The 12787-nt window shown below is 44.6% G+C and overlaps 1 protein-coding gene across 18 annotated transcripts in view; it reads left to right on the top strand.

Annotated features, from left to right (window-relative positions):
- CEP131 (centrosomal protein 131) overlaps positions 1-12787 on the top strand; it is a 32341-nt gene that overhangs the window by 16115 nt on the left and 3439 nt on the right. For 4 of the 18 annotated variants that reach the window (XM_060271937.2, XM_088662995.1, XM_088662996.1 and 1 more), the window contains exons 16-25: positions 342-458; positions 2144-2173; positions 4789-4891; positions 5840-6041; positions 6996-7205; positions 7712-7829; positions 9122-9196; positions 9289-9431; positions 10962-11139; positions 12477-12673. In XM_060271937.2, coding sequence (XP_060127920.2) covers positions 342-458; positions 2144-2173; positions 4789-4891; positions 5840-6041; positions 6996-7205; positions 7712-7829; positions 9122-9196; positions 9289-9431; positions 10962-11139; positions 12477-12673 — 1373 coding nt within the window. Of the gene's footprint in view, positions 1-341; positions 459-2143; positions 2174-4788; positions 4892-5839; positions 6042-6995; positions 7206-7711; positions 7830-8604; positions 8673-9121; positions 9197-9288; positions 9432-10961; positions 11140-12476; positions 12674-12787 lie in introns of all 18 variants that reach the window. The other 14 variants (XM_088662997.1, XM_088662999.1, XM_088662998.1 and 11 more) reach the window with 6 other exon arrangements.

Genomic DNA, 12787 nt, shown 5'->3' on the forward strand with positions numbered 1-12787 from the left:
TAGAAACATTCGTAAGTAGAGTTATTCGTAAGTTGAGGTACCACTGTACATAAATAAATTTATTTCTTAATTTTGGGTTCTAAAATAGTGGTCCTCTTATACATGGGGACGTCTTATACACACACAAAAAATGGTATTTGCTTTTACCTCTCTTAGCTTCAACTAAACATACTAATTCAAGGTGTAATCCTTGACTAGGATGGTGAAGGGGGAGCTCAGCATCCGCTTTGACACCTGGGTAAGGTGGCAGCCTTAAAAGTGCTTGCTCTCCAATTGCCTGCCACTATAGTAGATGTAATAGTAGCTGTGACTTTCTCCTCCTTTGCACCCATCCCCTACAGCTGATTGATGATAAGAAGACTCTGAGCGAGAAATGTGAAGCGGTGGTGACTGAATTGAAACAAGTAGATCAGAAATACATGAAGAAAATTGCCCAGATGCAGGAGCAGCATGAGCTGGTGAGGAAGTAGCTTTTAGTTCCTTGGGTGACAGAGCTGCACACCAGCTAGATAAAGTATCTGAATAGTTCTCCTTTGGTTCATAGACAGGAACCAGGTTAAAAGCTGTAAGCAGTGTTGGAACCTTCTGAAGAGTACTGTCCTGACCAGTCGAGAGAAAGACGAGAGATGCAAAATGCTTGAGGGGTGGAGGGGAGCATTAAGGCTTTCTGAAATGTAGAAGTTTCATTTTTTCACACAAAAAGTGTCCAGTGTATGAGTTCCTCTCCCTTTCTGTGTACAATACGGTGGAAAAGGCCTTTTCTTGTACCTGGTGAGAAGATTCTCAACTAAGTCTACCTGAATTTTTTTTCTGCCTATGCTTGTTTGCCTTGATACGACTGAAGTGATGCTCTAGCTGCTGAATCAGAAGTATTTATGTGACATGATGCATTTGGAGTTATCCTGCTCCTTCTTTGCAAATGGGGAGTGGTTTCTTATACCTCATGCTGGGCAACGGAATCTGTTTTAAGTTGAAATGAGGGGCATTAGTAACATTAACATTAGTGCTTATCTCTCTCAATTTTTTTTTGTTTGAGCTAGGCATTCTAGGGTAGCAGGAGCAATGACAAAAGTGTGTATCTCTGAATCTTGCTGTGCCTGGAGGTAACGGTTATAGCAGTCCCCTGCCAGGGCCCAACGACAGTTCATCCTTATTTTTCTGAACAGTTTCTTAACTCTGAAACTGGGTAGGAATAACCATATGCACTCGAATCTAATGCTAACCTTTTTTGGCCAAATTACATTGCGAAAATTAAGGTGCACATTAAATTTGGTGGCACATTGACATTCACCAGCAAACAGGTGGTTTTTTTGTTTCAAGGTTCTGGAAAATTGAGGTGTGCATTAGATTCGATGGCGCATTAGGCTCAGAGTAAATACGCTAGTTTATAGAGTGCAGTGCCTAAGACTAACTCAAGACTGTATGTCTTTTATGCTGGATATAGCAAGTTCACAACAGCATGGCTACTTACAAGAGCATTTGTAGCTAAGCATGGGATATGTTACCATTACTAAGCCAGAAGGATTATCCTAGCTTCCTGCGAAATCATTCCCCTTTCCTTTGCTGTTCATCCCATTTGGAATATGCTTCATTGGCTGAAGCCATTCAGCCCCATCTTGCAGCTGGCCCTTCTTAAAAAGAAAGACTTGTCCTGCTGGCTTCCATTTGATTATAGCTATAAAATTTCTGGAAAAGGGCAAATGAAGCTCCTGCCACCCAGAGCTTTGGAATTAATAAGCCAAACTGACCCAGGCCCTTCTCTCATGTCTTAATAGCTTGTAGCACTTAACTAATCACCCCTGTTCTATAGGATCATTAACAATACAAGATAGTTGTGACTGTCTTTGTTATCATTAAAGGGGAAACTGCAGACAGTTAAGGATTTGCATTGGCAAATCTGCCTACATCAAGGAGGCTCCTTTGCTTGGTTTTGCAGCTTCTGCTTCTTGGCACACCCTTCCCTGCAAAAGTAGGACGCTTTCTCGGTGCTTGGATGACAAACACTTTGAACATTCGCAGGAGCCCAGCTGCTCCGGATCTTAGCAGTTTCCAGTTGCCTCTTTGCACCTGTTTCCCAAGACACTCTTATTTCACACTCCTTTCCATTTCCCTCTATCTCTCACTTCTCCCTCTTTCTCTCTAGGTTTGGCGCACTCTGGGCCCCCTCTGTGAGGTAAACCTTTTCTGTGCGTGCTCTTTGGCTTCAGCTTTTGTCTCTCTCACCTGTCTTGAGCCTGTTGGTAAAACTATTCGTGATTTCTTTAGATCCAGGGGTGGAGAGCCTGTGACACCTCTCCCCACCACAATGTTGTTGGACTCTCAGCTCCCATCAGTCACACCCAGCAAGAGGGGTCAATGGTTATGAGAGTTGTAATCCAGCAACGTCTGGAAGGCCACAGGTCCCCCTCCTCCTGTGTTAAGTCCCTTCTTTGGGGGTATAGCTAGGGCACTTGCTGCAGCTTGGGACAAAGAGGTCTTCCTTGATAGTGACACACTCTAGGTGTCTGCTTTCATGGTCATGTCGGATGCCAGCCAGAAGTGGAACTGCTCTTTAACTCCTATCCTCAGTGCCTTACTGAACAGCCTTTTGGTGGAGTTGTCTGTGAAGCAAAGCCAATCCAAATTCCTCAGTTGCTTTTGCCTTCCTCACTGCCTACTCATAAATGGATAGACCCACGTTCAAATATTCATAAAATTCAGTGGGTAGACTTGGACAAAACTGAAGACAGATGACAGGGTTTCTCCCCCCCCCCCCCGAGCATTGAAGGTGGTTTGAAAGAGGGATTGCTGTTCAAGATGTGTATACATGCCCCACTTTGACTTCAATGCAAATAAATTTTGCAAGTTCCATTTTGTTTTAAAGGGTGGAATTCAACACTAGGCCTGCTAAGAGTAGATCCACTGAAATTAATGAACTTGACTAAGTCCAGTCTATTAATTTCAGTAGGTCTGCTCTGTTGAATTCCACCCATAATTTGCAAATAGTGTTTGAACAGAGGCAGCAATAGGGCAAAATAAACACGTGTGTGTACCATCGTAAGCAAAACGTCTCTCAACAAAAGGCAGTGGTATTGTCCTTCAACCAATACCATCATTTTTCTGGGTCTAAGAAGCCAATGAGATTAATTCTAGTATGCTAACGAGATTGTGAAGTAGAATACTGACAAGGGGAAAATAGAACTAGGTTGCAATCCTAGCCTTGATTGGCACTTAGAGGGGATGCATTCAGTGGAGATGTCCCTTTGCTAGGCTCTGCTGGCAGGGTAGAAGAGCTCCACTGCCATAGGAACCCTTCCTGCCCCTGCCAAAGGCATGGGCTGTTTTGGAGCTACCAATGTTCCTGCTGGCAATAGCTGGTGCAAGACTCTGAAATGGAACATTTCAGGAGCAGAGCAGATCAGAGCTGGCCAGGGACCCACAGCTTACTAAGCTAGCCCATGGGGCCAATGGGCTGTTGTGCCAGCCTATAGCTAGTGCAGAAAAATAAGAAGCTACCCCCACCTCCATATTCTGCACCGGTCAGCAGAAACCAGCAGGGCTTCAAGTGTGGCAGTACCTCTGCCACTCTGAACAATCCTGGGTTGTTAGGATTACTCTACTGCAGGGGTGGCCAACTCCCAAGAGACTGAGGTCTACTCACAGAGTGATCTACCCCCTTTGGGGGGTTCAGGTCAAAGTTGTTGAGCTTCTTTGAGGGGAGCCAGTGATCTACCAGTGATCTACCACAGACATCCAGTGATCTACCGGTAGATCATGATCTACTTGTTGGACGTGCCTGCTCTACTGCATTCAGAATAAACGCTGTAGGTAATACTAAACTAGATGGAGAAATGATCCAACTCAGTTTAAGGCACATCTTTCATTTTCCTGTGTACCCTCCCTCCTCCATTTTATGACTGAAGTGTTTAGGTTTCCTGATTCTGTTGGCAAAGACCAGTGTAGTGGAGAGCTAGGTGGGGGAGAGGAAACCTTGAATTGCTTTTCCTCTGTGCCTGTGGCTAGAAACCTGCTTCTTAAAATTTGGGATCCTCAGAAGTGATATCCCTCATCTTGCTTTTTTTTCTTGCTTTGCCACATAAATGTGCACAGTCCTGCTTATACAGTGGAACCTCGATTTACGAACACCTCGGTTTACGAACTCTATCCTAACCCGGAAATTAGTAAACCAAGGTGCCCTGAGAATTTTCCGCTCCCCCCCACCGCCCGACATTGCAAGGATGGGACGAGGCTGGAGAAGCCTCGTCCGATCCTGGGCAGTGTGTGGGGAGGGAAAGCGGAGGATTTTCCGCTCCCCCCCACCGCCCGACACTCTGGGGATTTGACGTCTAGAACGGATTAATCCACTTTCCATTACTTTCAATGGGAAAGTTCGCTTCGGTTTATGAACACTTCGGTTTACGAACAGACTTCTGGAACCAATTGTGTTCGTAAACCGAGGTTCCACTGTATACTTAATCTTGTGTGAGGGTGAGGGTGGTGCACAAACCCGAATTTACTTGGGTATATGCTTTCAGTAGGTTCCATTGCTGTTTCTCTATCTTTGGATATATTGTTGATAGCTGGGAAGGAAAACTCATTACAGGTTTTAGTTGCAAGGCTGCATTGCTGGGAATCCAGCCAGAGTTGGGGGAAGGCAATGAGGCAGGGTGTGCAGCTACTGCTTTCTCAGTGTATAGAGGAGACACTTCATGACTGCCTGGGCAGGTTCATGGCAGCATGTTTTCAGTATTTAATGAAGAAATGTCTGATTTGTGTCTTGCACCCCCCCCCCCTTTTCTTCCCCTGCAGGAAATAAAGAAGCTGAAGGAACTCATGAGTGCCACGGAAAAGATCCGCCGGGAGAAATGGATTGATGAGAAAACCAAGAAGATCAAAGAGATCACTGTTAAAGGTACTTGTGGATATCTGTGGCTGAGTCATCTTCTTGCTACCATTATGCACAAGGAGTGGCTTATTCAATGTAGAGTCTACATTGAGTAGAGTTAGTGGGACTGCAGAACTGACTCCGTTTATAATAATAATAAGAGTAATAATAATTACAATTATTACAATATATCCTGCCTTTTGCCAGGGACTCAAGGCGGCTCACTAAAATGAAAATGAATACAAATAAAACACACATAGCTAATGCATTTTATACATGTATATATTAGTTAAAAAGTAATGACACTAACAATGTAAAAACCGCTCTATTAAAATGCAATTGTGGTGGGGTGGGGGCAGTACAGTTAGAACTGTTGCATCCCTACCCCTAAAACTGAGTCATCATTATGTGTGACTTTAGGGAGGTGATGGAGGGGAGATTGTTCCAGCTTTTGTGCAAAAAATAAGCTGCTTTAACAAAAGTACTAGGGAGTGACTTTCTAAAAAGCAAAATCTATAGGATTTGATTTGTAGTCTCTCCTTGTTGAGCATTCCTTAGTAAGCATTGCGTATATGCTTTGTCCTACTAGGATCAGAGGTCAGGGTTTTTTTTTCTATTCTGTTCCCTTACCCATGGCTCATCTCTGTTACTAGATTTTTCATTTGGAACTGAGATCAGGGTGACCCAGTCAGATGACTGTCAGGGTTGCAAGGCTTCTTCTTACTGTATCATGCACAGTAATCCCCCATCATTCACTAGGTGTGCCAGCACTTGCCATGCCCAGAGACCTATGTGCTGTATATAAAGGTTGCATGTGTGCATAGAATGTTTTAATGTAAAGTATTCCAATTGTAGTTTTTGCTTTTCAGCAAAGTTTGCCTACTTTGGCAAGTGGGGCCTTTCTTTAGCGACGACCCCTCTTGCCGCCGCCGCCCATATATTGTTAATAGTCCACCCCATTTGTTCTCCATTCAGGTCTGGAGCCTGAGATTCAGAAGCTTATTGCTAAGCACAAGCTAGAGATCAAAAAGCTGAAAACGCTGCACGAAGCAGAGCTGCTACAATCCGATGAGCGGGCAGCCCAGCGCTACGTACGCCAGACGGAGGAGCTGAGGGAGATGCTGGAGCATGAGAAAGAAGAGCAGGGGCAACGAGAGAGAGAGCTGGCAAGGCAACGGTATGTAGGGCTTAGGGCACAGAGCTTGCACAACTTACTTATACGGAGGGGAGTTGGAACATTGCAACTGTGCAAAGAGAGGGAGGAGCTGGCGAGGCAACCCAGTGTGGTGGCACACAGAAGAAGTGGGGACTGGTATGGCAGCTGTTCAGGGAAGGGTAGGTGGCATGTGGGGAGGGAGAGAGAGTTGGGACAGAAAGGTAGCAGCAGGAAACAAGCTGCTCAGGTATAGTACAGTCATACTTCGGTTTAAGTACGCTTCGGTTTGAGTACTTTCAGTTTAACTACTCCGCAGACCCGTCTGGAATGGATTAATCCACTTTCCATTACTTTTAATGGGAAAGTTCGCTTCAGGTTAAGTACGCTTCAGGTTAAGTACAGACTTCCGGAACCAATTGTATACTTAAACCGAGGTTCCACTGTATTTCTGATTGACAATTGGAGAAGGCAGCACCCCTGAAAACTGTGTGAACAACTCACTCAGCGGAAGGTAACAGCTGGAAAAAAACTGGGTGTAGATTAGTTATACTGCTAGTTTAGCTGTTTCTCCCATTGATAGAGTTTGTGGAGGTGAGGGAGAGCAAGCACATAGGCACTTACCATAAAGCTGTTATTGTCTTTCCTTGTCCAGAAACAGCTTTGTGGTGCTATCCTGGCTGTGAGTCTTGACTTCAGAGAGCCAAGACGGGCACCTGTTGTTGTTTTGTAGGAAAGAGGTAGCAGATAAACAGAGCTGGGGTGTGGGTAACATCCTCTGAAGAGTTACTTGCATGCTTGCTGTGATCTTGATAACATTCTTACTGAGCCTTTTCTCCCAGCTGCCGGGTTTCTCCTCTTCCATCTTCTCTGTTGCCAAGTGGAAATTTAGCCCCTCTCTTCTGTGATGGCTGTGTTTTTGGATAACTCTTAAGTATGCCCAAAAGGGACTATGTGTCATCTTACATTTTCTCCCAGCATAGGAAATCATTGCTCCCGCTGCTTCCCCCTAAACTTCAGGCCAAACCAAGGATACAGCACCCTTGGTGAGACCCTCTCTGAAAGAGTCCCTCCACACAGGTACGAGAAACAACTGGAGCAGGAGGAACAGGCTCTGCAGCAACAGAGGCGCCGACTGTACAATGAGGTGGCCGAGGAGAAAGAAAGGCTCAACCAGCAGGCAGCCAGGTGAGAGAAGTAGGTACTGGCTTCAAAGCTGCTGCATATGTAGAGCAGGTTTGTTTGTGCAGTGCAGAGTGCATAGAAAGAACCCAACAAGTACTGGAATTCCGCAAGGTGGTAATAAGGTAACAAACACCAAGTCCTAGAGTGTAGTGTTTTCATCGTAGACATCTCATACTAAATTACCAGATGAGATTGGAGCAGCTTGTTCCACTTCCAGGGGAAAATTGTAGCTCTCAGGAAGATTTGCTGATGTGGCTTCCTCTCTTGCTGTGTATTGCAAGATGCTTGAAACTCTGTGGTGAGTGCTCACGCTCACACACACACACACACACACACACACCACCCCGGGACAGTTCTCTGTAAATTGCCTTTGCTGGGAGAGTGACCAAGAACAGACTGAGGCTCCAATTTCCCCCATTTCTCCAGAGAGGTGAGGCCCAGCTTGTCCCTGGATTGTCTCACCAAGCCGGGTAGCTGTCAGTTCCATGGTATTGATCTGTGCTCCCCAGGCAGAGGACTGAGTTGGAGGACCTGCGGCGGCAGCTGGAAGAGAACAGCTCTGTTGTTACCAAAGCTTTGAAGGAGGAATATAAGAAAGGGAAGGAGGAGCAAGAGCGACGCCATCAGGTCTGTGTATACAACCCTGGGGATTTCTGCACTGCTGGGCCATATACCCTCTCGTTTATTGGCAGATGACATTTTTTGCTTTATATGATTCCTCTGGTTTCTGAAGTTGAAACCCTGTAGTTTCAACTACATCTTGATTTCCTGTTGGCCCTCCCCCTCCCTAAACATGTGTCCTGTTACATAGATCAGCTCTGTACCATGAACTTACCTGTGCTTCCCCTGTTGGACTTGGGCAGCTTTCTACAGGGAGGCATGGCACAATACAGGACAGGAGTGGGCAGAAGGCAGATCTGGTACATTTGTTGCGCATCAGTAAGAGCTTCTGACTCTAGATAGTTCAAGAGCAGCAACAGCAAAATGACCCTAAATTAGGGTACTGAAATGAAAGCAGCTACCACCTTTGTGGGAAAGGACTTTGAGCTCAGTTCCTGGGCTCAGAAAGTGCTCAAAGCCACCCTGTTCTTTAGATCTACCCCTGTGTCTTTTGAATATGACTCTGATTGATTGATCTTGGGGTTCTAGTAAAAAAAACAAACCCACGGCAGATCAAACAAGCCTGAAATCTTCCCTCCTCTGCTATACAGGGCTGGAGTGAGCTAGCTCTTCTCAAGCTGTAGCTTATCAGGGAAGTGCATAAGTTTGTCTGGAATGAGCCACCAGAAAACCCTTATTTCCCATTATTCAGCACTTGCCACTTGGATTTTGTTTGTGTGGTTGAGGGTTGGCAGACAAATTGTGTCAGTGACCTCAGTTTTTTGACCTGTTTTCATTGCAGGACTAGAATGGAATCCCAATCTGCTCCCAGTCCTCTTTCTGTTTGATGAGGGGGGTGCAGTTTGGAAGGTGAGACCACATACACAGACAGGCAAGGAACCTGGCAAGCCTGGCCATGGCCTCTATGTCTCCGTGAAGAATGTGGACGTATAAAATGGAGGCTGGGGTTGGAGACAGACAATAGTTTTGAAAACAGCCTCTGTCCTGCCATCTTCGTTTTCCTGTGGCCAGAGGAACGCAACCGATGTGGTTGCACTGGGTGCGGAGCACTCTTGCAAAGCAGAAAGCCTGGTGTAGTGCTCCATCCTTTCAATCTTAGGAGTGGTGTAGATGAAGATAACAATAATTTCAATCCTTTTGGTAAACACCCGTGCTCTTCTGATTTGGAAGTCTTGGACCAGGACACACATCAGGATTAATATATTGGAGATTGGAAGGGGAAGGCATTGGGGGTGACACCCCTCTCTCTCCTTCGCCCCTGATCCTCGCCTCACTGTGCTCTTTCCTCCTTCCTCAAGGCAGAGGTGCAGGCCTTGAAAGTGCAGCTGGAGATGGAGAAGCAGGCCTGGGAGGCCAACTACCTGAAGAAGGAGGTAATGTTGTAGTTCCCCTTTTAAGCTGCCCTCTCACTTTCCCTTAGTTGCCCAGATTAAACTTTACCTGGGCTCTCTTGTATTGCCTTCAGGAGGCCTGGCTGCTCACTCGGGAGCGAGAGCTGAGGGAAGAAGTGAGGAAAGAGAGGGACAAGGAGATTGAACTGGTCATTCAGCGGCTAGAAGCTGACATGTCCTCTGCTAAGGAAGAGTGTGAGAGAGCCACAGAGAACAGGTAAATCAGTTATGTATGAAGGTCAAAAATAATTGTGTTCCCATCGTTCCCCAAATGGCCTTCTGCATTTTGGCTCATGGTTGTTGTTGTTGTTAAAATTTTTATACTGCCCTTCATCTGAGGATCACAGGGCAGTTTGCTAGACACAGACACACACACACACAGACACACACACACCATAGTAATGAACAAAAGCAATAACCCCTCTGCACATAGTTTAAAGCCCTAAACGGCCTCGGTCCTGTATACCTGAAGAAGCGTCTCCACCCCCACCATTCAGCCCGGACACTGAGATCCAGCACCAAGGGCCTTCTGGCGGTTCCCTCATTGCGAGAAGTGAGGTTACAGGGAACCAGACAGAGGGCCTTCTTGGTAGTGGCACCCGCCCTGTGGAACGCCCTCCCAGCAGATGTCAAGGCAATAAGTAACTATTTTACTTTTAGAAGACAACTGTTTAGGGAAGTTTTTAATGTTTAATGCTGTACTGTTTTAATATTCGGTTGGAAGCCGCCCAGAGTGGCTGGGGAAACCCAGCTAGATGGGCGGGGTATAAATAAATTATTATTATTATTATTATTATTATTATTATTATTATTTAAAAGGATTGTTTTATTAGCCACAGGCCTGGGAGAAGAGGAATGTTTTTTGCCTGGCTCCTAAAGAAATGTAATGAAGGCTTCAGGCGAGCCTCCCTGGGGAGAGCATTCCACAAGTTGGGAGCCACCACAGAAAAGGCCCATTCTTGTGTTGCCACCCTCTGGTCCTCGCACGAAGGAGGCACACAAAGAAGGGCCTCAGATGATGATTGCAAGATCTGGGTTGGTTCATATGGGGACAGGTGGTCCTCGAGGTATTGTGATCCTCAACTACACAGGCAAGTAGTTGGCCTAGTCAGGTGGTGTGTATCTGCATATTTTACACATTTGTTTTGCTTTCCTTGAATCACCAGCCATTTGAAGCAACGGGTAATAATCCTGACTTTACAGGTGGGATTGCTGGCATTCCTTTGTGACTAGGTCCTTGAGCCCACATATTTGCTACCTTGCGTCTTTGTTTTTTCTCATAGCTCCAGGTATTCATTAGAACTGGTGCATGCTATACATGGTCCGCAGTGCCTTTATCAGTCATTAAATGAAGGCACTTATCTCTGTATTTTTTTGGAAGCTGAAAGATAGAAGGAACTTTCTCAGAACTGACTTGCCTTACACACAAACACACTTTGTTCAGAGTGCCAGAAGATCAGAACACTTCATTTGCGCTTTGGCAAATTTGTAAAGCAATGCTGCAGGATATCAGCTCCAAACCAGTTCTGCCCTTGCACCAATATTTTGTGACTTCTATATCTCAGTAATTTTCAGCCCTCTCAAGTGGCCCCAGTGGGCAGAAAGCTTGAGAACCCTTCTCTACAGTCACCTCATTCATAAAAATGGCATTAAGAGCTGTATTATGCCTCAAAGGCCTCCTGATAAAACTGGGGGATCTTCTCCAGCTTGAGCAGGCAGTCAGGAGCTCTTCCCATTCTCTATTCAGAATAAAGAGATTGCGGGACAAATATGAAGCAGAGCTGCAAGAACTGGAACGGTCAGAACGCAAACTCCAAGAGCGCTGCAACGAGATGAAGGGACGGCTCTCGGAGGCAGAAAGCGAGAATTTTCATCTGCGAGGTCTGCTGCGGCAGAAGGAACAGGAGACAGAGGATATCCGAAAGGTGGGTGTATCACAGAGAAGGCGAGCGGTGACTTCCTAGTAAGCCTTTTCTGCTTAGATAAGTTCCTCTCCAAAATCCGGGGCAGAAAGGGAAGGTTAGGGAGGAATCCCAGAGACCCTGATGCTATGAGTATGGGAGAGGTGTGTGGGTTCTTGTCTTTGGATAAGGTTTAAGGACCTGTCAATTCTGCTGGTGTAAACTGCAGAATAAAGATTTAGATGGACCTTGGATGGCAGCTTGAGCATTGCCTTCTCTCTGACTATATCTCTTGCAGGGTGGATAAAAATCAATGATTTTTTTTTAAAAATAAAAAAAACGGATTTTTTTGATTTAAATCGGATTTTTTTGATTTAAATCGATTTTTTTTATTTAAATTGGATTTTTTTAATAAAATGCTTTTTGAGGAAAACATATTACCATCCAAAGGTTATTCCATCATGAAATAAAGATTAGTTTTTTAATTTTGTAGTATAAGGTTGTATATGTTTAATTTTGGGGGTAAATAAATTCCATTAATCCATTCACAATGTCATGCTCTTCCAGAGGTTTTTGTAAGATTATTGGGCAGTTTCTCTGCCTACAAGTTATTATCACAGATGCTTGGTTTACTTTTGCAGTTCTCAAAACTGAATTTGACTCAACAGAGATCACATGCCTCTTCTTCACAGCAAAAATGTTATAACATGAACAGAGTTGAGAAAAAGACCTTAATCCTATTGTTCTACAAACCTATGAATACAGAAACAACCCCTTCAGTGCTAAGTTTCAAGAAGTTCAGTGAATAGAATAGAAACAATATTTTTCTGATTGTTTGGAGTGGACAGTATTTAAGTTTTTCATGTGTAGGCTGGGCTGACAGTCTAAGTTTCTTAAAATATATATATTTTGTTTTTGTTTAGCCAAATTAGTTAACAAACATGGATGTTTGTTTAAGCAAATAACATTTGCTGAAATGTTATTGTTTCAGTTGAATAAATCTATTTAAATTGTTATTATTAAGGTAATGATTATTTTTCTCCTTCCTAAGTACAACAGTAAAGTTTCCAAATATGAATGATTAACCTATTAAACTGGGGATAAAAAAACTAATATGAAAAGTTGTTATTCTAGAAATCTTCATCTACTTGCATATTAAAGTTATACCAGAAAGAATTAGTCTTTATGATTTAAATCAACTATGATTTAAATCAAGCCTTACTGACTAGTGATTTAAATCGTGATTTAAATCGTGATTTAAATCAGTTTGATTTAAATCAAATCCACCCTGATCTCTTGCATATCTGGAAAGTGACATCAATATGTCACATATTCTTCCCCCTCTCCGCTTGCTGTAACAGGTAGTGGATCAGCTAAGTCAGGAGCGCAGCAGCCTCTCTGAGGTCATCCGGCAGGAATTTGCAGATCGGCTGGTGGGCACAGAGGAGGAGAACAAGCTGCTCAAGACAGAAATGGCTGAGCTTCGTGCCCGGCAACGCTTGGAACTGGACAGAGTGAGGAGGGACAAAGAGGAGGAGCTGGAAGAAGTGCATAAAAGGTGAGGATTGATCTCACCTGCTGTAGATGAGTTCAGGTCTGACCTAGAACAATGCTGCAGCAACCTGGGCTGGAATATCCCAAATGACACTTGCGGTTGTCTTTTCCGCCCATG

Source organism: Zootoca vivipara, chromosome 2, assembly GCF_965207765.1.
Source record: "Zootoca vivipara chromosome 2, rZooViv2.hap1.1, whole genome shotgun sequence".
NCBI classification, from domain to species: domain Eukaryota; kingdom Metazoa; phylum Chordata; class Lepidosauria; order Squamata; family Lacertidae; genus Zootoca; species Zootoca vivipara.